Raw genomic sequence first — 24,589 nt, 5'->3', positions numbered from 1 at the left:
TAGGCTACTTTGCATCCTGGAAAAATTCATGGTTCCCGTGCGATTTTTGAAAAACTGAATACCACGGGGACGAAGTCGCGGGCGTACGCTAATTCATAAATAAATTAGGTCTAATCCATAGAAATAATAGACTTTTAGAAAATCTAGCCACTTGACTCCTGACGACCGTTCGCCCATCGTAACCGTTAAAAAATATAAAGTAAACTAAGGGCAATAGGCGAGCACAGTATCATGCTTCGCGCGATAGAGGAATATAAAGATTTTTTAAATGGCTCACAACGGTAGATTAAAACCGCAATCCCTGACTGTCGGCTTCTTCAGTGCAGACGGGCTTTTCGATAAAATACTCGCGGGCAGCGAATGGCTTATTAATGGTCTAAGGCTAGAACGCTACGCTCTACACTCAACAATTTATGCCTGTTTGTTGTGTCATCTGTAGTTTGTCAACTGTCAATGTTAAACAAGACAATTCAATTCAACTGTCAGTGTCAAACAAAAGCAAGAAAAAAAGGCAAAAGCATTTTGCATTGTAATTTGTGTTGATTTGTCGAGTATTTGTGAATATTTCATTTTAAATCTCTTGAATTTCATCAATAAATATTTAATTGCATTCAAATTCAATAACTACATAACAGGCTCTAATAATAAACTCGTTGATTTGCGGAATTTAGAGGAAAACAGTGTAGCCTATTGCTGTACATTGGTAAATCCCCCTGTGACTCATAATCATAAACTAATAATAACATCCTGGACCATTTCCCTTTAAGATTATCAGTTGCAACAGTTGTGAAATTTAATTATGGTGATGATAATATTTTAAGTTTTGTTGTGCCTAATATGTTTGACAATAAACACTTCGACGAAGACGATTATTTGGAAGGTTTTTATACGGAGGTAAGTTTGATTTTTTGATGATATTCATTAGAAAGTTAGTATAAATCAAGTATACTAAATTATTTTTTGGTTGTATCTAGCATGGTGCTGATTTTAAGGCGATACAACTCAAGTCTCACTATCGTATTACTAAGTGCATCAACAACCCTTATTCGGTCATTCTCAGAATGAGAGGGGTTAAGGTAATAGTTCACCATGCTAGCCCTATGCTGATTGGCAGAGTTCACACACAGAGAGTAAAGTAAAATTTTCAGGTATGCAGGTTTCCTTTCAATGGTTTTCCTTTACCGTTTGAGACACATGACATTTGATTTCTTAAATATTGCACATAACTGAAAAGTCGGAAGTGCATGCCCCGGACCAGATTCAAACCTCCAAATCGAAGGCAGAGCAATTAACTGGTCATATCCACTGGGCTATCATGGCTCGACATTGATCAGTTATTATTAACTTTATTATAGGCCAACTAAGTCAGTTCCAATGCTTTTGTAACAAAAATTAATAAAACAATTCAAATCTTGGTTAGTATTCAGAATTGTGACCCTTCAATGGAGCAAATTTAACAATATTAATGTGAATTACACATAAACAACAACAACATAAACATAAACAACTCATATATGATATTGTCAAAGTATAATAAAACAAGTCTAGATACCATTCAGGGCCCTTATTTGTAAATCAAACACATTTCCTAAGAGCATATTCTGACAATATCATTTGAGTTTAAAACTCACCATGTTTAACAAACTGAATACTTAGTTCAATATTTCATCATCATTATCAATATTCCCTTGCCCAATGCAGATTGGCAGATTTCACACAAGCAGAGAATTAAGGAAATTATCTGGTACGCAGGTTTCCTCACGATGACCATCACCATTCACGACATGTGATATTTAATTTCTTAAAATGCACACAACTGAAAACTTGGAGCTGCATGCCCCAGACCGGATTTGAACCTTTTACAATTAATTAAATTTAATTTTACCTTTTAGTTCAATATTACACTTACAAAATTCTATAGTATAAACTAATGTCAAGTGTTTGTGCCCTTGTATAGCATGAGATCATCACACTAGAGCCTCATATTACATGTGCACTCAATATGTAGCCAAAAAAATTTTAATAATTTGATATGTAGAATGAAACTAACAACAGTTTTAGGTTTTGACTTATTCATTGTCATTATCATTAACAGCCGATGGACGTCCACTGCTGGACATAGGTCTCTTTCATAGACTTTCAAACAAAACGGTCTCGCGCCGCAAGCATCCAGCTACTTCCTGCTACCCGCTTGATGTCCTCGGTCCACCCAGTCCATTCCATTTAAAAAAAAGGACGAGGTTCTCAATTATATGTGTTTTTAATGTATGTTACCTAATAGCTTAATCATTCATTAATCAATTTTGAAAATTCTTTTTTGTCTGAAAGTGTAAACTTTCGCATTGGTCCCATTTAATTTTTATGAAAATCGGTTCATTAATTTTGTGTTAAAATAACTGAAAATTACTAACAACTGAATTGGCATTAAAACTAGTAGGCACTAGTGTCACTCATGCAAGAAAAAAAGCAAAGTGTCCCTACACTAGCTGTGATATTGACAACTAAAGCAGACAGGGACCCCTTAGAGGACGGAACTGCTTTGCTTAAACCACATCTATACTACAGCGTTGCTTGATGAGTATTGTTTACCAACAAAGAAATTGGAAATGAAGGTAGAAAATGCATGTCACTTCATAACTTATTTATTTTAAATTATGTATGGTTTGTTTATAAAATGTTATATAAAATATATTTTATAAGCTTATTAATCTAATCTATTTTCAATAATCTAAGAGTTAATTATAATTATTATTAGGTGTGAAATGACTAGTGATTTATACCCTCATTTTTAATTTGTTTGTTGGTAAACAGTAATCATCAACAAAGGCTGTAGTATAAATACCTACTGTAGACAAGCGAATTGCTTGTTGTATTGTCACGATAGACAAGCTAGTGGAGACATAAGAAAAAAAAAACTACACAGGGCCAGGCCTCCCAACTTATAGGAGAGAGGATTGTCAGCTGTCAGCTCCACAAAATGCCAAAACAAGAATAAGGAAGGAAATACACAGTTAAAATTGTTGTTTCCTAACCTCCCTATAAATCCATATAAATAAATCTTGTGAAACCTATGAGTCATGTTTCATATATATTTGTGTTATACACCACACAGCATTTATTAATTTAAATATATATTTCATTACTTAATGGATTATTTTCCCATTATCACTAGCATGAGTGACTGTAGATAATTTTATTGTGACTCATTATCGGTACCTACTTTTATAAACAGAAAGCAAAATAAAGACAAATCAAATGAGAAAATACTGGAGCCAAATAGTGGTGTGCACTTCATAGATACAAAAATGCATTGCCTACCCTGAAAAACTCATTATGAACTTAAATTGAGGAAGCAATTTTTTATTTAGTATAATCATACTAAATAAAAAATTGTTTAAGAAAATTCCCCATTACTTAAAATAGATAGGTAGGTATTAAATTTTTAGATCTAAGGAAATAACGTCACTAAACAATAAAATACGCCAAAATATGTTATCATTAGGGTAATTTAGATGTAGGGTTGGCAACATTTCATCAGTAAAATATAGTATTTTACAGATATAAGGTAGGTCGTAAAAATTATGGTTGACTCCTCAGATAATCTCGGTATGTTACTTTAGTATTTTTTGAAACTCCTCTTAGTAATACTAACTTGTCATGAAGACAAGTGAATAATTTTCAGCTCAAATTTCATAAATTGATGTTTTGATGACATAACGTTTGCTGTAAATTACTTAATATCTGTAGGGAGTTTTAATTATTTTTTAGTTCTAATTTGCTTGTATATGCACAAATTACACACATACAAGATATAGTGAATAATATTATGTAACAGTTGTCCTGTACATAGTAGTGCGAAAAATAATTTCTTCAAAACTACAATGAAAGGTGTGACTAAAACAGTGATGTTGTTTAAGATATTATAAAAGTCCCATATTTTTTAATATTTATATCTAAACTAGCGGACGACCGCGACTTCGTCCGCGTAAAAATCAATATAAACTTTCAACCGCTATATCACTTCTTCTTCTTCTTTTTTCTGGGCCGTTTCCGCACTTAGCCATGTGATTGACCGTTGTGCGTGGGTCCCTCGGTGTAGGTTCCCGCTGGATTTATTCCATCCATCGCTCCAAAAGCTTAGCAGGCCGCCCAGGTCGCTGATAGCCTCATGGAGTGTCACTGAGGAACCAATGTAGGTTGCTCGTTGTTCCGTTACGCCTTTGCAACTGAGCATAACGTGTAGCGGTGTCTCGATTTCCTCCATACAGGATCTGCACAGAGGACTGTCAGTCATACCAAGAATTCAAAGGTGTTTGTTTAGCGGGCAGTGACCTGTTATTAGGCCAACTACTGTTCTCAACTTATCTCGTGTGAGGTGCATAAGTCGCTATATCACTTATTTATGGATTGAATTTTAAATATTTTAAAATTACATTATATTTCGGATTATCTAAGATTTATGAACAAATTTAAAACTGTAACTCTAAAAATGAAGCAATTTCCATACAAACTTTCAACTCCTATTTCACCCCCTTCTATTTTTATTTTAGGGTCATAAAGTACCCGATGTTTTGCTCCAAGAACCCATTTACCACTACACCAAAATTCATCTTTGAGCTGTGATAGCCCAGTGGATATGACCTCTGCTTCCGATTCCGGAGGGCGTGGGTTCGAATCCGATCGGGGGCATGCATCTCCAACTTTTTCAGTTGTGTGCATTTTAAGAAATTAAATATCACGTGTCTCAAAACGGTGAAGGAAAAACATCGTGAGGAAACCTGCATACCAGAGAATTTTCATAATTCTCTGCGTGTGTGATGTCTGCCAATCCGCATTGGGCCAGCGTGGTGGACTATTGGCCTAACCCCTCTTATTCTGAGAGGAGAATCGAGCTCAGCAGTGAGCCTAATATGGGTTGATAATGATGATGAAAATTCATCATGATCGGTTCAGCCGTTTTGCCGTGAAAATGTAACAGATAGACAGACAGACTTATTTTCGCATTTATAAATAAGAAACATCAGAAAACATCTTTGAAGCGCCAACCCTATCACATCAGTAGGTATGTGTTATCAGTGGCATATAATATTAATTTGAAGTTGTAACTCAATACTCAGTGTATTGGATCACTTCCACAAGTGCTGTGCAGTGTACTAAGGTGAACAATTGTTGACCTTGTGACAGGTAATTCAAGAGATTATGATTCAGTGACAGTATTCTATTGTGAATCTATTGTTTGATCATGTGCTAATCTTGTTTAATACTGAAATAAGTACTGAGGTAGGTACATGTAATATTATAGAAAATATGCCCTTAAGTGAAGTATTTTAAGCAGAATTATAAATTTCTTCTTCTTTAAATTAATCTACATTACATAACTAAGTTTGTGCAGACGAGGTCAGACAAAAATAATGGGAGAGACTGAGCAACATTAGAAATTTTAATAAATTTTTTTTGTATAGGCATAAATTATTATTAAGTATCTTACTATTAGCTATACCAAAGGGGAATGCCCATCGCCGGCCCAGGCCTACCCTTACCGCCCCGGAACTTAGTTATATCTAAAAAAATCCTGATAGTACTACTACCATTTTACTACTACTATTATTTTACTTAACATTTTTAATTCTTCTTTAATTTGTCCACAACGGGGACAAGCTAAGATTGTTTACTATGAAGCCTGAGTTTTACGATATTTTTTGAAGACTTATGATTGATTTCTTTGTTCGTTTTCTTGTTTGTTGAGCTTGTTGGCAACAGAAAAAAATAATATAATAAAACTAATACAGCTCCAAATGTTACTTCGCTGCTTTGGTACATTTTGCCCTAGAAGAGTGATAAAAAGAAATGTACTTTTCTAAAAGAAACATACATTTTATTAAGTCACTTATTTAACCAGATCCATAATTATACATCATATTATCATCTCTATATACATTTATATACCTATACCTGGGTTCACTGGGCCAACGTTGTAAGGACCGGTGGACATTCCCCTAGCCTAATTTTACACTTCTATCAAAGTTGTAGTTTCGCCAATATAAAATCCCAAACTGAAAGATTAATATTAATAGAATGATTAAGCATTTATTGTTATTATTATCCACTAAGAATATTAAGCTAGGGTTAATAACGTTTAATTTCTCTAAATTACGTATACCTCAATTGCAAAACCAGACAACTTTTTATTTAGTGTTTAAAATTAATAATAATAGCTTTACTTACATGAATCATGAAAAGTTTTTCCAGTTCAACTATTAGTAGTCAAAAACTGTTGTAATCTATCAATTATTATTAATTTTTATTTGTTCATTTAAAATCCTATAACAAATATATGTACATTGAATAATAACTCGGTTTTCTTTCCTGCGCCTATTGGAATTAAAGTATGAGTAGGTAAGGAAAAACAAAACATTAGGAACATAATGTATTTGAATTGTGGCATGATTGTCAGTTGATACTGACAATCATGCCACAATTCAAATACATTAAAATGATCAACCAAACAGTTATTAAAAAACAATAGTTTTTGAGCTATTTAATCAACTACGAATTCAATAAGAAACTTAAGCTAACATATCCTAATAACTACTCGTATATAAATCAATCCCACAATCTCACACGGAGAATACTGGAGAACACTGCATTATCGCGCTTTACACCCAGGCCGATTCACAAATAAAAAATAAAGTTTAAAAACTATAACCTGACTACGTAAAAAGGGGTTTAAAAAGAACGAAACAATAAAATATTTCAGATCGAAATAGAGATAGAACAAAAGTGGTCACGGTAGAGCCGTGGTCGCACCGACTGTATACGGTCTAATGTGATTATGCCAGGAACACTATTTTATTTAAACATACACATGCTAGGCATATAATGGGTACGACCACGGCTCTACCATGACCATTTTTGTTCCTATGCTTTTCTCTATTTCGATCTGAAATATTTTCTTGTTTCGTTCTTTTTAAGCACCTTTTTACGTAATCGGGTTTTATTTAATACTTTTCCGTTTCCCGATGGGGCCCTACGTTGCAATATCCACGAGGACCTACATCGTCGCATTCTGATATGAAACGACTGGACCGCGAGAACTTTACGGTCGTATTTTAAAGATATATTTCCTCTTAACAATATCCATATTTGTAATGTGTTCGTCATGACCTTTCTTTTGGTACCAAACAAGTGACGATTATCTCAGTTTTTTTAGGTTAGAATCTGAGGCTTAAATTCCGTCATATAGTTCATGTCTCAATTTATATTATTACGAATCTTTTGACCCCTCATTCATTAAAATCGGTTAAGTAGTTTAGGCGCTACGGTGGAACATACATACATACATATATAGACTGCCTAAATCATTACCCTTTCTTTTGGCTTTCCCGTACACGGGTAAAAAGAGCCAGCCCTTCTGTCACCCACCAGTCGAGGCAACTAGCCTACTAATTTATATTTTGGCCAAAATTTGTACATTTACAAGTGTCTTTTTTTGGTATTAAATATCTCTTGTAGTTTACATTAAATCACAAATGGGCTTTTTTCGTGATGTGCCATATCAAGACCTTTATGTATGATCTTATGTATTATCTCTGTTTGTATGATCTTTAGCAGAATCTGTTTTTTTCTCAGTTATCATTATGAAACCGGTTTTCCCAACGCTACGGAAAAAATGCTTATTTTAAAAGACCGATTTATAATTTATATCACTCCTTTGTAAATTTGTGCATAGTGATTGCGCTAGCATGAATGGGTCTCTTACTTGCTCTTCGCGTTTTCCCGGGCCGCCTTCTTCTAACGACTCCCTTCGTTATCAACCCATATTCGGCTCACTGCTGAGCTCGAGTCTCCTCTCAGAATGAGAGCGGTTAGGCCGATAGTCCACCACGCTGGCCCAATGCGGATTGGCAGACTTCACACACGCAGAGAATTAAGAAAATTCTCTGGTATGCAGGTTTCCTCCTTCACTGTTTTAGTTATTCTTTATTCTTCATCCTTGTCCCATAATGTGCTTTCTCACCCTTCTGGGGCAGCAACTCCACTAAATGCGAGATTCCTTGTATCCCCCGTGGACCCGTCCTGGTAGGGTCAAGGTTGTATAATTTCTAAATTGGCTCAGGTCTGGTCTGGTAGGCAGCGGCTAGTTACCACCCTATATACCAGCAAAGACGTACCGCCAAGAGATTTAGCATTCCGATATCTTGTCGCGTAGAAACCGTTAGAGGTACGTGTAGGATAAACTTGTACCTCTTCTAAGTTAGTCCGCTACCATCTTAGACTGTATCGTCACATGGTCACATTAACATCAGGTGAGATCGCAGTCAAGAGCTAACTTGTCATTGAATAAAAAAAAATTCGTACGTATCAACGCGTTGCTTTGCCCGCCCGATGATCTATTATAGTACCCACTCCTTACACAGTTTTCTCCGACTAATTGGAGGGAAATGGGAATATTGCTCATATCTAAAAGATAAAGCAAATATTCTTTTATAACAATTATAATTCATTTAGTATACTCTCAAGTATACTCTTTCGAACAAAAAAAGAATTTTCAAAATTGCTTAATAAATAACGGAGTTATGAGGTAACAAACATTAAAAAAACAGTCGCATTGAGAACCTCCTTTCCTTCCTTTTTTAGACGGTTGAAAAAAAAAACTTTCAGACCGCTTACTAGGTATATCCGTTTAAAATAACGGAATTTTTATTTTTTGTGCCATTTCCCTTTTACAGAAAGTAACCACAACAACCCTCGACATGAGCTTCCAAGCAACGCTGTACATAGTGGGCGTCATAGTGCTGGTAGTGTTGTTCATCGCTTGCTGCGCCCACTGCTGCTGCCGCCGCAACCGCGGCCAAGTGCTGCAGCGTAAGTACATGGTTCCGTACATCATCATGTCAGCCGATGGACGTTCACTGCAGAACATAGGCCTTTTGTAGGGACTTCCAAACATAATGATGCTGAACCACCTGCATCCAGCGAATCCCTGCGACTCGCTTGATGTCGTCAGTCCACCTGGTTGGGGGGTCGACCAACACTGCACTTTCTAGTGCTGGGTCGCCATTCCAGCACTTTAGGGCCTCAACGTCCATCGGCTCTTCGAACTATGTTCCCCGCCCATTGCAACTTCAGCTTCGCGACTTGTTGAGCTATGTCGGTTACTTTGGTCCTTCTGCGGATCTCTTCATTTCTGATTCGATCACGCAGAGATACTCCTAACATAGCTCGTTCCATCGCCCGTGTGACTCTGAGCCTTCTTATGAGCCTATAGTTAGCGACCAACTCTCCGTACATACGTTACGCAAAACATTACCCAGAAAGTTATCTGTCTTCATCATCATCATTATCAACCCATATTCGGCTCACTGTAATAGTCCATCACGCTGGCCCAATGCGGATTGGCAGACTTCACATACGCAGAGAATTAAAAAAAATCTCAGGTATGCAGGTTTCCTCACGATGTTTGTCCTTCTCCGATTGAGATACGTGATATTTTATTTCCTCAAATGAGGAAGGAGGAGGCAGAGGTCATATCCATTGTGCTATCACGGCTCAATATATATAAATTACGTATCACATTGTGTTTTCGATGGACTATTAAATTACTTTTATTAACCAATTTCAATCAAATTTGCAATCAATTTTGTGGTAGTGTAGTGTTGTGGTAGACCCCTACCATAGCCGCTCGACTGGGTCCGCTAGTCTCATTATAAAAATTCGCTTCCAGTTTTGCGGCAATGTAAATTAAGCCTCAGCCGATATTACGTTAGACAATCACTTTTAACACTAGCATCGTATGGTTGCGGTAATAATTGTAAAGTAACTGTATAAATAGTTAGTACAGTATAATCACAATTTAAAACGCTTAAAAAGGGCCTGAAAGAGTTTCAGCCTGATAGTCTAGTAGGAACATATAGTGTAGTGTATTATATACTCATTTTTGGAGTGACTCTACATCAGTGGACGTGCAAAACCCGAAACGATATACATGACAGTCAGTAGATCGTATTATGGTTCAGAGACTGATGTCTGATAGACACAGATAATTTTTAACCGACTTCAAAACAAGGAGGAGGTTCTCAATTCGAGTGTATGTTTTTTTTGTGTGTATGTTACTCGTTTACTCGAAGAGGCCTGGACCGATTAGATAATTATTTTTTGTTTGAAAGGGTATTTAAATTATAGGCACTCGTAGATCATTCACTTACTCTTGTTAATTTCTGTCCCTTAGCGCCTCCGGTGCAGCAAGTAACAGTACAGACGCCGTATCCACAACAACAGTACAGTGTTCCCTATCCGAGTAAGTACCTACTTACCTTAACGGTATAATAAATAAAACAAGCTCCAGTTGTCGGAATTGTAGTTGTGGGTGTAGCGTGCAATGGAGGTGCCCAGTATCAAAAGGGTCTTGCATGGATCTCCAAGCATAAAAGTCCCATTGCCGCTTCAGCTTCGCGACTCATTGAGCTATGTCAGTGACTTTGGTTCGTCTGCGGATCTCCTCATTTCTGATTCGATCACGCAGACAAACTCCAAGCATAGCTCGCTCCATCGCCCGCTGAGTGACTTTGAGCCTTCTAATAAGGCTCATAGTTAATTAGTATACATTCAAATATGTAAGCCTATTTAACTGAGCAACATGTTATAAAATAAGTTGAAAGATAATATTGCAACTAATTGGTATCTAATACGTCACAATCTTATCATAATATGTATAAAATGTACAATATCGGCCATGTTTTATTACAAGATAAACAAACCATTTAGTTTATCTGCCACTCTCTACCCTGAGGATTAAAATTACAGAAAAAAAATGATATGTTATTGACCGTTTTGCAAATAGCTTCTATGTTTGGCTGTAGGAATCTTTGTATCTTTTGTAAAATAAAATGAAATTTTGGAAATTGCTCGGTAAGAAACAAACTTTCAAATCGCTTCATTGGCTACTAAAGGTATAGAGAACCCACACACAGTCAATAATATGTTCAATATTTAGGATAAGGTTGCGCCTAAGAAAATAATATTATCTCTCTCTCTGATGTTACAATCTCACTTGATGGTAAGTGATGATGCAATCCAAGATGGAGGCGAGCTAACTAGTGAGGAGGAGGATAAAAATTAAAACCTTTTCGGTTTCTACACGACATCGTATTGTTTGGCGGTACATCTTTGTCGGCAGGGTGGTAACTAAATAAATGCGTTTAAATGTAGTCCAAAAAAATTTTTAATAAAAAATGGTTGTTGTGCTTCACTCGACACAGTATGTCGCGGACTTTTTTGTAGATATTTATAAGATCTACAATTAATTAAACATTTTATGGTTCTTTCTATATTTCTTTTATAGTTTAGGCAACGTACGTAAAATAAGTAACTTTTCTGGTTGATTTTTTACACCTTGTCTCCGAAAACCCATATATCTTACGGAATCCTATTTTTTTCCAAAATATAAAAACCTCTAAAACCTCCATTGTATGTTCCACAGCTGCACAAGTGGTGACGACGTATCCTGTGCACACGGGTGCACAAGTAGCGTACCCCCAGAGTACGGGTTACCCGTACCCCTCGATGCCGACCGCCAGCCCGAACCCGGCGCCCTCCGCGGCGCCCTACCCCACTGCGTCCTACCCCGCGGCGGCGCCCTACCCGACGCCGTACCCGAGCACTGCCTATCCTTCAGCACCAAGCGCGCCCGAAGCTAATGGTAAGCATTTAGTAAATAATTAAAAAAAAAACTTTGGAAGTGAAATACCAGGCACATGAGGTTTAAGAGCTCACACAATGGCGATGATGACTAGGTTTGAATATATAGATTTTTATGATACATTCGGGTCAAATAAGGTCAATGTTAACTAATTTATACATAAAAAGCAAAGATTGACTGGATATTTGAATAAATAAGATTATAAAAATATTTTATCGTAATTAGATGAAAATTCATACAGTTTTAGCTTCCTTACATTAAATGTGACATTTTTTAATATATGAACTATAAACATAAACGCAGATAACAAAGATATTAGTAATTTTGTTTAAACGCCCAACCCATACAAATCTAACGATCATTAATTGCCTACGACGTCATAAGTTCGTACCATTTTGTATGGGGCGTTTTTCAGGGATCCGCGGCAGCGCTGCAAATCTGACCCTTTAAATCCCTGTAGCTCCGAAAGTAATGATCGCAGATACCCTGTTACTTTTACAAAATTGCTTTATTATTAGCATACTCTTAATTTATATACAATTTAAAAAACTGTCATCATCCCTATTGAAGGGTTATTTGGAAAAACGGCCACCTTCAGTTCTGGTATTTTTTTTACTAGAAGCACAACACCATGTTGGCCTTGGTTGTTTAACCATATATCAATTATTTTATTTTATTCTAGAGAGTCCGCCCTGCGAAGTGTTGCTTTGTAGGTACGCAATGCGCTTGTATCGTCAATTTCAATGGAACCTCTTTATGTCGAACATCGAATCTCCATAATGCGACTACATTGGTAATTCACTTCCCTTCACGCCTCAACTAATACTCTTACATTCATTTTATACGTATTTTTTTGAAATGATAAAAAGTAAGTATATTAATTTATGGATGACTGTAACACTCTACAACTCAAATCTCTTGGCACTTCCCTCAGAGTTTAACATAAAGAGGTTCTACTGTATTATAAATAAATATAAGCTACTTACAATCGTACATAGTTATAAGTTATAACTCTATTAGATAAAACTGTTATTCCAAATTATCCATTTATCTCACTATACAGGGTGATTCGGTCTTTAGTGCGGATATTTTTTTTCGTGGTTCTGTATCATTAATAGAATATAAATCTACAAACAGTTCGATACATTTAATGTAATTTTTTTTTTAATTTATGTCTCTAAAATAACAAAATAATGTACATATTATTACTAAACAAGATATATTCAGCTTAAAAGTGATCTGGTGACGTCCTTTAGGTATCAAACGAAAATAAAATAAACGCACAATAGGGTGACCCTAAAATTCTGTTCAAAAGTAAATAACTTTAGCTAACGATAATTTTGTTATTTTTGAGTTAAAAAAAAAAAGAAAAAATACGTGATCATTAAATTTTGTTTATGAACAAAATATAAAAATATCCGCACTAAAAAAATTTTCTTCCTGTATACTATTACATACAAAAGATAAATTCGTATCAGATAAATTAATGTAAATAATGACGAAAATCTATGTACAAATATAACTAGGAATTCCCACTTATGTCAACTTTTCCGACAGTTTTCTTTGGGATCGCCCCGCCCGGCTGGAATACTCAAGGTTGTTTAATGATATTTATCAATATATTTACACCCGTATCTATTAATATAAAATGTGAACGCAGTATAGCTTCCAAGAATAAAATAGTAGATGACGTGGTCTTTCAAAAATCTTATTGGCTGAATCTCAACTGTTAGACCTATTAGCGTCACAGGCGCTCTGAGGAGTTGAGTATACATATCTTATGGACCGCATTCTGATTATGGTTTTGAAGTCAGGAAAGCATGCAGATTATTATTCTTTATGTTGCTAGGAGGTATGTTTTTTTTATACCCTTCAATATCGACTATATGGACTGAACAAATGCTTTGTTTCAGTTTTGTTGCTTGTTATATGCAACTAAGCCTTTACCGTAAACAGAATGCGGTCCTCATATTATGCACACTCAATTCCTGATAGCGCCTGGTTTATGTGTTTATTGACCGAATTTATACTGCGTTTTAAACTGTAAGGTTATTAATAGTGAATGTTTTGGATGCATTTGTTAGCTAATTTGTGCATGTTGCTACCATGGAGGTTGTTTAGTAGTACTTAGTAATAAATAGAAATAGCAGAATTGTACTGTTCATTATATACCATTTTGATATCCCTATCATTTAGAAAGCTATGTATCGCTATCGCTATCACTTAAATTATGTTAGATATTGTTTTTGATAATAGCATGTTTATTTTTGTCTCCCAGACGTTAAAAGTGAATAATATAATTTAAATAGCTTCGTTATGTGGTTTGCCTGTTTGTATGACGTGATAGCCCAGTGGATATAATCTCTGCCTCCGATTCGGAGGGCGTAGGTTCGAATCCAGTACCTCCTACTTTTCAGTTATGTGCATTTTATGAAATTAAATATCACGTGTCCCAATCGGTGAAGGAAAAATTATCGTGAGGAAACCTGCATACGTGAGAATTTTCTTAATTCTCTAGATGTGTAAAATCTGCCAATCCACATCCAGGGTGGTGGACTAAGACCTAATCCCTCTCATTCTGAGAGGAGCCCCGTGCTCAACAGTGAGCCGAAATATGGTTTGTTAATGATGATGATGACAGGCAAACCACTTAACTAACATAACCTACATAGAAGAAAAATGATGAAATGAAATGAAAATGGTTTTGGTAATATTAATGTGGGTTGGAACATATTTATCAGGGAGATGGTTATTCACTGACACGTGGTTTGAGGGTAACCATGAAATGCACACATAAGCAAATTGACAATATAGTGTACAGTAGACAATGTCGTGGTGTGCATGTTAAACCTACAGAGTTCATAATTACTCTAGCATTTTGAAAAAAATACCAATGTGACCATTTTACTGGGTGTACATTACCCTATCTAATGAATAGGGTAGTTGACACTTTTTTAAAATGGTCTTTAATAGTTTATTGTCGTTCTACTAGATTGAAAAAAATTATCATATTTTTTTTGAGACATTAATAAATTTTTTTTTTAATTGTTTCGACAATACGAGCCAAAACGCTATCGGCCATGATGGTCTATATTTTATCTGTGTCATGACGTCACTAAGCCCGTAAACTATAAACCTTAACCACACGGCTTAGTGTTTACGGGAAAATTGGACATGCCTTGCTTTGACGTTTATTCCTTTAGTAAAACCATGACGTCACAAAATGGACGACAGCGTTTCTGACGTTTGGAAAAATTGAAAAATAGACTCCGCACCACGAAAGAAGTCCCATGGCTAAAACCTGAACTAAAATTGACAGCGCCTAATACAAATGACAATAAGTCCGCCATTACCAATTGACAATGAGCGTCATTAGGACATTAAGTTTTATAAGAAATTCTTAACTTTTAATAATTAATATCGATATATTTCAGACCCTTATACTATGTAATATACGAAATGAACATTGTTTATATTAAATTTTATAACAGTCAACTATCCTATTGGAGAAGGGCCTCATATAATGTCTTTACGGATCTAGTTCAGGCACGATCTTTAGTTCATGACATAGTAGGTTAAAGTGTTTTTCAGATATCATGGGTACGGTGACATTCGCCTGTAATTCATAATACGTACTATATCGTGAATCAAGGCAAACTTTCAAGAGTGAAACGAACTGTCACCCGCACCATCTTACATGAAACCAACTGTAGATAGCTTTAGCTCATGCAGTAACATTTCTCGTTTATTTTTTGTTGTCTGAGATTATTTAAGTAGCAGTATATTATTCTGTGAATTAAGTTTATACCTGTTTAAATATAAAAACTTATATGTTTACGCATACTTTGCTACAGATAATATTTCAAAATTTTTAGTATTCTATATGTAGGTAAAGTAATACAACAATCTTTTGGCGTGTGATTTTTAGTTTAGAGATTTCCATACAATTTGATTACCTACGCATTAAATGAGGAATGACAATACTATGAGAGTCAAGCCTTTAATTAACTTGACAAACTCGTCAACACCGTATGTTTGGAATGAGTTCCTTTAAATCTTCTTGTCTCTTGTCCAATGGCCCCGACACTGCTACGAGATTTTCCTCTATGCTTCCGCACTGTTCTGCTAGCACCATTAATAGCGAAGCTCCGCAAATAGGAAGCAATGGGCAGGATTAGGAGCATGACGAGTATGTTGCAACACTTGGTCTCTGTTTACTTTCCATGCCACTCGACGAGTGTTTGGCATTGGCAAGCCCATGAGGATTGGCCAAAAAGATGCACAGGTCTAGCTCTATACTACAGCCTTTTTTGATGAATACTGTTTACCAACAAACAAATTGGAAATGAAGGTAGAAAACGCATGGCATTGTTAATTATATATTATTTTTTTAAAAAATGTTATATAAAATATATTAACCACATCTAATTGTTCTAAGCTTATTAATCAAATTAATTTTTTTATTAATTTAAGAACAAGTTAATTATAATTATTATTAGGGGTGAAATGATTTGTGATTTATATCCTCAATTTTAATTTGTTTGTTGGTAAACAGTACTTATCAATATAGGTTGTATTTTAGGTATTATAAGTCCATAAAATAACTATGATCTACACGCTTAAATTTTCCTAAAATTTTCACACCATTTTGATCCAACTTGAATGATAGTGTAGGGTAGGGATAGGGAAGAAGTAAGTGCATATAAGTCAAAACGAAGCATGATCGGGGCCGCTAGCATATATATATATATACTAGCGGACGCCCGCGACTTCGTCCGCGTGAAACTCGATGTAAACTTTCAACTACCTCTACCCTACCCCTATCCTACCCCCACCCTACCCCTACCCTACCCCTACCCTACCCTACCCCTACAAAAAAAAAGGATCCTATGTAAGTATTCTCCTGGCTCTAAACTACGTTCTTGAGTTATAAGTGGAGTAACTAATACGACTTTGTTTTATATATATAGAGACAAATAATTTGCAATAAAATAATGTTGTGACTATAAATTGATATGTAAGCTATCCTATCTTTCAAGTTGGATCAAAATGCACACGGAATGCAAATCAAATTTAAAATCGGTTTAGTAGTTTAGGAGTCCATCGCGGACAAACACGTGACACGAAATTTTTATATATATAAAGATAATAGTAATATATTCTGTTTTCACTTTTCAGCGATGCCGCCCTCCTACGAACAAGCCGTATGCGCCAAGCCCGCTGCGTCCAACCCCTACGCCGCGCAGTAGTGTTATAACAATTAAAGTGTATGTGATATAACCACACTAGTGTCTTTAAGTGCTATTTATGTGCTCTACGTCTGATTATGCATTTATGCTCGCAAATTACGGTACAGCAAGTATTTAATCTTCCCAGTAATATGCGATCAGGTAAACAGACTACTCGTATATGAGATTATATTAGAATTCAGTGAATCGGAAGTCTTGATTTAGTTATATATTTCATGATGTAGGTTAGCACCGTTCTTATGATTTGTGGCTGGATTACAGTGTTCTTGCCATTGAGTTGTATGTACTACATACTGGAGACGCTGTGTCAAACACAAAACACGTTTTCTGGCTGATTGAAGTATATGCAGCAGCCAGTGATGGATTAAAGTAACTTGATGCTATAAACAGTCAACCCTGTGGGTCCCTTATCCTTAATTAAACTACAAAGAGTTTTTAAAAAAAATGCGTTAACTTTCGTGTGCTCGTTTATTTTCTCGATCGTTTCTGGTGCTCTCTTAGTCAGGATGCAAGCTTAAGCAATTGCTTAGATAGCTTATAGGTTAATCCAGGACTGACTGCAGCACTAAAACATTAGTTAGGTCTACCCATATTATAAAATTATGCAGAGCTAGATCGCGACCATAACGTCATGTTTCGTTTAATAAGATATTCTAGTAAGAAACTATGAACTAGTGCGGTGTTATCACCGCAGTTGAACGGAACGCAGTAGTGATGACTTCTCTAGTATATAGTACATTATAACTCAATGGCTCTCGCTCAAAATGTACATTTCACCAATAGTAGAAGAGTATCAACTCATTCAAACCTTTGTATTACTGTTAAAATTCTATAGATATATCTATATTATAGAACATTTATACATACGTCTGGCACTTTTGAAAGTCGAGACAATTACTTGGCTTAAGAGGATCCTAACATTGATTGTGTGTGAAGAATGCTGATGCCCATATTCATAGATGTTCCTCACAATCGAACTTTTTCAGGGCACAAGAGATCATAAATTGCTTATTTACCTATATAGTGACAAACTCAACACTCTACTCATCTCTCTTCAATTGAGTAACATTTATTAATATAGTAGTCTCAAAATACTCAACTTGCTTTTCCTTTTACCCGTAAAAACAGTGTTCTCTATTGGAACTTGGAAGAGATATGACACTTGTTCATGAATGGGGATGATGACTAGGTTTGAATATATTGATTTTTATGATACATTCGGGTAAATAAGGTCAATGTAAACTAATTTATACATAAACACCAAAATTGTCTGGATATTTGCAAAATAAATAAGATTATAAAATTTCAAAAATCTATTAAAAATCTTTTATCGTGATTAGATGAAAATTCATACAGTACAATATTAGCTGGCTTATATTAAATGTGACATTTTTTAATAAATGAACTATAAACATAAACGCACAAATAACAAAGATATTAGTAATTTTGTTTGAACGCCCATACAAATCTAAAGATTATTATGTACCTACGACGTCATTAATTCGTACCATTTTCTATGGGGCGTTTTTCATTGATCCGTATCAGTGCAGCAAATCTGACCCTTTAAATCCCTGTATCTCCGAAAGTAATGATCGCAGATACCCTGTTACTTTTACAAAATTGCTTTACTATTAGCATACTCTTAATTTATATACAATTTAAAAAAACTGTCATCATCCCTATTGATTGCAAGTTAAAGTTCTCCAATTATTATCATACATAATTCATGGATTGTGTTTATAAACTTCCCATTGTATTTCGAAAGTAAAATGAAATTTTATGAAATTGCACTTCACCTATACATTGTAATCTCTTGCTTTGTAAACCGAGAGACTGAAATTAAAACATTTCATCATCATTAATAATATGATTTATTTTATCACAAAAAAATTATAAATAGTTGGGCATTAATTTCATCAAATTTCAAAACAATGTATCTTCTGAAGCCGAATTAAGTACTTTCACTATATAATGAGAGTGACAGAAGTATAATATTTATTTATCTGGCATAAGGAATATATTTCCTCATCTGTTATTTATTTGGGATAATAAATAAATGATAGAAAATATTGATATATTGAAATATTTTAAAGAATTAAATATCACGTGTCTCAAACGGTGAAGGAAAAATCGTAAGGGAACCTACATACGTGTGTGAAGTCTGCCAATCCGCTTTGGACTAGCACGGTGGACTATTGGCTTAACCCCTCGCATTCTGAGAGGAGACTCGTGCTCAGCAGTGAGCCGAATATGGGTTTTAAAAATGATAATGATGCTTTATATATTCCTTAAACCGGATCTCGTATTATAATCTGGCAAGTTCGTTGATAACACATCCATGATATGCGGGCGACGGGGGGAAAGACTGCGCGGGTGTAAAATCGTGCGTGCGGGGAAGTGACGTGCATCAATCGAGGGTTTTTCATTCATCGCTACACGCCCCCCGGCCCGCGCGGAACATCGGGAGTGTTACGAACGAAGTTGCCAAGCTATATATAGATAGTCACAAATCCATCAATGCTTTACATTGTGATAAAAATTATGACAGATAGTTTATATATAAATATGATTTATGTTAAATGCTTATGAAGAATATTGTATAGCAAATTGAATTTATTTTAGTTTTGAAAAAGTACTTAAAAATAATTTTTAAATTGATTTAAGTTTAATTATTGTAATTGCCATGTAATTGTACCTATGTTATGATAATTTTACTTCTTATTTGTAATTACATTAAGCATACTAGTAGTTACCATGTGAACACTGGGATTTGCGTTTTTTTTTTATTTTTATTATTTTTTTTTTTTAATAGTCTATGTATACTCTACCTTATTACTCAAATAAATGTGCTAAAATATGAATATAATGTGTACCTTCATACCTCACAAAAACCAATATTTTCATTATTATTATTATATACTGCCTAATGACACAGTGGGTAGTAGCCCTGCCTTTTGCATCCTAGGCTGTGGGTTCGATTTCTACAACTGGAAAATGTTTGCATGATAACAATGGGCGTTTTCCAATGGCTGGATATTTATCTATATATTATGAGTATTTATATAAATTAAAAAATATATATTCTTCATTTATTTTAGTACCCATAACACAAGCTATATGCTTATTTGTGTATTGTCCAAATTTCATCTATTTTATTTGATTTCGCGATGTAAAATGTGTGTTTAACTGTGTCTTTACTGTGTTCATCTGTCTATAATATGTGTGTTTTTGTGCCGCTCTAAACACAAAACTCGTGGGCCAATTTTGATAAATTTTCCTAATTATGCGAGTTATTAAATATTATTTAATTGGAAAAATATCTCCTTTTTATTAAGTCAAATATTTAAACGTATTCTCACGACAACGACAAGACCCTCAAATGTTAAACGTCAAAGTTCTAGTCCGCTCTGAAGTTGCAGTCGAACTGCACAGCTATCTTGGCTGGTGGGAGGCTTCGGTTGTGGCTAGTTCCCACCGTACCAGCAAAGACGTACCGCCAAGCGATTTAGGGTTCCGGCACCATGTCGTGTGGAAACCGAAAGGCGTGTGGATTTTCATCCTCCCCTAACAAGTTAGCCCGCTTCCATCTTAGATTGCATGATCACTTACCGTCAGGTGAGATTGTAGTCAAGGGCTAACTTATAAAAAATTAAAAAGAAATTTGACCCTACTATGATTTGTTTTGAACGGACTAGAAGTTTAGCTCATAAAAGGTTTGTGCTTATGCCGCCATACCAAATCTGTGGGCTCTAACAAGAATGGGGTAGTTGACATTTTTTTTTATTGTTCATATTATATTAAAAGTATGTTAATAGTAGTCAATGACTTAATTTTCCCGAAAATCTTATGAAATTCAATATATTCTAATGTAATATTTCACGATCGCTCAAATTGAACGATTTTATTTAACGTAGTCAAATATAATATGGCAACACTTCATGTAAATGTACTATGTACATCATGTTTATGTATTTAAGTATGTACTATTTAGGTAAAATTTCGATTTTGTATGAATACAATTTTGTTTTCGAGTGGAATATATAATTATTAAGTTATTATAAAACGCAGGGTTCTTTATACGTTATTTTCGACACACTCTTAAAATAAATAAAAACTAACATGTTTTATTTCAGTAATAGATATGCTTATAAAAAAAAAATTGTAAAAATTACGTTAAAAGTAGTTTGTAAGACTGATATAATATCTAGTATGTTAATCTCATAACATGCATGTCAAGAGATTAGTCCATAAAGTAGAGCCGCGACATCTTTTTCTATTGAATACGAATACACCAAAGAAATACAGGGCCTATAACCTTGTAACCCGCTTGATGATGGATTATTTAGTGGGGGTTCACCATTCTAGCACCTTGGGACACCAACGTCCACTGGCTCCTCGAACTAACCCTACTCACTGCCACTTTAGCTTTGCGACGTGTTGAGCTATGTCGGTGACTTGGTTCATCTGCGGATCTCATTACTGAATCGCTCATGTAAAGAAACTCCGATCATTTAGTCTGGCAAGTTCGTTGATGACACTCCCGTGATCTGCGGGCGACGGGGGGAAAGACTGCGCGGGTGTGAAATCGTGCGTGCGGGGAAATGAGGTGCATCAGTCGAGGGTTTTTCATTCGTCGCTACACGCCCTCGGGCCCGCGCGGACCATCGGGAGTGTTACGAACGAAGTTGCCAAGCTATAGTTCGCTTCATCGCGCGCGGGTATACTCTGGGCTCAGACCAATTATAGAAGGACCAGTATCGCACCCATATTCACAAACATTGTTTCCTCAGAAAATGAGCTTAGATTCAGTGTATATCTTAGAAAATGAGCTTTGGTGTATATCTTATACTAAATTTGAAGTTTTTGCCTGTTTTTTTACACCACTCAACTACATACAAAAGTATTTCTACTGAGCTCTAACCGACGAACACGATTACAGCTATGAAACATCTATACTACAGATACAGTTTTTTAATCGCATTAGATCGTTGATCATATACTTTGACAGAAAAGTAACGTCTAGCGAGGCGGGTCCTATACAATAATTGGTCTGAGACTCTGGGCCTTCTTGTGAGAGACATAGTTAGCGAACAAACCTCGGATCCGTATGTCATCACTGGCAATACGCACTCAACATACAAAACTCTTAAAAACTAATAAGGAATATTTAATCTTTAAAAACTAGACAATATTTTTTTTAATCACTAATGAATCTGTACTTTTCTCAATATTTTATTACAGTTCGTGCGCTGTAGCATAATGCGGTTGACGTTCATAATACGTACCTACTATTATCGTGAATCGCGGCAACATTCAAGAGTGAAACGAACTGTCACCCGCACCACCCTACACGCACGAACTAAAGAGTTGTTCTTATTTAAGGGCCGCTCAAAACATTCCTGACGTAATATTGAGATATACATAATTAGTATGATACACGTCTAGTTAAAAATATACATATGAATGTTAAATGTAAATTATAAACGCTGTTGTTAATCTATATAGCCTGATATTTAAACTAATTTTAATATGTCAAAGTTATTCCAAAACTAAGACAATTTACGTAATCTAGCTCATAGCTGTTAGATATTATAACAGTATGAAATTAAAGATAGATAAAAAAATTCAATACCTATGATGTAGTTATGCAAAATTTATATTGTTAGCTAATAATTTCGATTTTTTTTTAAATATATAGCTCCCGCCGCATTCCCTCAAAAAAGATAACAACTTTATTGCGAACTTCGTAAATAAACGAGATAAGGCAATTTGTTACTCTGCATCATGACGCGTGCCGTTTTTTCAGTCAACTTGTAGAGAATAAAAAAGAAAAAAAAAAATGACAAACAGTAGTCTAGTTCTTTCTCTGTCTACGATTAACCACCATCCTACAGGAAACGAACTGTAATGCTAGTTACAGACCTGCTATTTTAACTGTAGTTTTTTTCTAATGATTTTGATTGAATTTTAGATCAGATAAAACTGAAGGTCTGTAGCCCGGGCAATTAGTTTTTGCTTTTAATTTGTGCTTGATTACACAATATTACGTGATTTATATTTTTATTTTTGATATAATTATGTATAAAAAAAGTATGAATAAAAAATGTTACATTTGAATAATACTATTTATTCTTTATTTACCTACTAATATTAATTTAAAAAAAAAACAGAGATTGCTTGCTAAATCTAACATCTAAAAGGCTTAGGATTTAGTTGTAAGATGCAGCATTTGACCTTGAACAATTAACAGACAGCCCATTGGTGTGTAAGGTCGTTTTTACCAGAAATATAATTAACAAGTAATTGTATTCTGTGCTTTAGATGCTAATTGAAGAAATTTGTTCCTTTTTTTTCGCAAGATAGAGGGTTTTTTTCAATTTTTTTTTGTTTAGTTCGTTTATTACTCTCTGATTTAATACAGCTGATGTTAATGCTTAATAGTAATATATCTAAGAAAAAAACATTTTACAGGTCTAAGTAATAAATAACAGTACCTTTTCAACTCATTGTTATTTTACGATGTCCCGAGTATGAGTTAGGAGGGCTATTTTGTACGATTATTTATTTATTTATCATTCTACAAAGTACATATTTAAATTAAGCCTAACCGTAACCATGATGCAACACAAAGCACAGTTGGTTTTACTGGTTATTACATACATAATTGTTATATACATGGTTATTTCATAAACAATATTGAAAAAAATAACACAAAAAGAGAAAAGAAAAAAATAGAACAATCATTAGCGGATAGTAAAATTAACATGATAATTATAGTGTGAGTATACCGACGTTTTATTACTAGCTATTGCGAGTTGCGGTTTTCTTTCTAGAATTTTTAGCAGTCTGAAGTTGAGTCTGAAAAAATTCACCTCTATCTCTCTCTGTCTGTCACGATACTATGGAATGAGAAAAATAGAGCTGAATTCGAAACTCGCTCTTGCCTTTTCAATACAAAACATTACAGAATAGCCCTACATAGAAAATGTCAGTTTGCTGGTTTTCTTTCTAGAATTTTTAGCAGTCTGAAGTTGAGTCTGACAGCTTAATTTAATATACCTATAGTAAATATTTTACAAATTATTATTCACTAATGCTGTTTTATATGTATATTTTATTATCAAATGATCTTCCATTGTTCCAAATGTTCCATAGATAATAATTATTGTTATTATTGTTCTAAATCGCAAAAGCCATCTCGATGTAAATCGGAATTATGACTGGATGTTATGAATAATTTTGTATCAAATAAAAAAACCACTTTGCAAACGAGTCTTTCATTTTCCTTTGCTACCTTCGTTATTCCTGCTATCCTACTAATATTATAAACGCAAAAGTTTCTACGCCGCAACTACTGAACCGATTTTGCTGAAATCTTAAATGGAGATAGATTATATGCAGGTACCCTGGATTTTTATACACTTTGTAGCACGAAATAATCACGGCTCCCACGGTATTTGCAAAAACTGAATGTCTGAGAGCTCAGTAGAATCACTCCTGCTGAAAGCATTCATGTGGTCTAAGTTGGAGCGCGTTTGCCTAAAAAATAGGTAGGTACTCTCTCTTGCCTTGAAACTCTAAGCTAACGATGCGTTTTAACGTATGATTCGGACCAAACTTCTAGTCCGCTATTGCCAAAAAG

General features: G+C 34.9%; 1 protein-coding gene across 2 annotated transcripts; it reads left to right on the top strand.

Annotated features, from left to right (window-relative positions):
• The first annotated feature begins 482 nt into the window (after positions 1-482).
• LOC112054950 (nematocyst expressed protein 4) lies at positions 483-24,216 on the top strand. Of its 2 annotated transcripts, XM_024094902.2 has the most exons (6): positions 483-894; positions 8,730-8,865; positions 10,229-10,297; positions 11,480-11,698; positions 13,256-13,294; positions 16,877-24,216. In XM_024094902.2, exons 1-6 carry the CDS (start codon positions 838-840, stop codon positions 16,945-16,947), a joined length of 591 nt encoding a protein of 196 aa, XP_023950670.1. In that variant the 5' UTR covers positions 483-837; the 3' UTR covers positions 16,948-24,216. The 2 variants fall into 2 exon arrangements, with proteins under 2 accessions (XP_023950670.1, XP_023950672.1); XM_024094904.2 differs by lacking the exon at positions 13,256-13,294 and having other exon boundaries at positions 484-894.
• Positions 24,217-24,589: the final 373 nt, after the last annotated feature.

Source organism: Bicyclus anynana, chromosome 2 (genome assembly GCF_947172395.1).
Source record: "Bicyclus anynana chromosome 2, ilBicAnyn1.1, whole genome shotgun sequence".
NCBI lineage: Eukaryota > Metazoa > Arthropoda > Insecta > Lepidoptera > Nymphalidae > Bicyclus > Bicyclus anynana.
The sequence above is the reverse complement of the archived record's forward strand: the minus strand, read 5'-3'. Positions and strand labels throughout refer to the sequence as shown.

Coding starts and splice junctions, on each gene's coding strand:
- LOC112054950 (XM_024094902.2), top strand. CDS start 838: ATGTTTGACAATAAACACTTCGACGAAGACGATTATTTGGAAGGTTTT. Junction 8,866..10,228: donor CCGCGGCCAAGTGCTGCAGC/GTAAGTACATGG, acceptor TCTGTCCCTTAG/CGCCTCCGGTGCAGCAAGTA. Junction 13,295..16,876: donor GCCCGGCTGGAATACTCAAG/GTTGTTTAATGA, acceptor TTCACTTTTCAG/CGATGCCGCCCTCCTACGAA.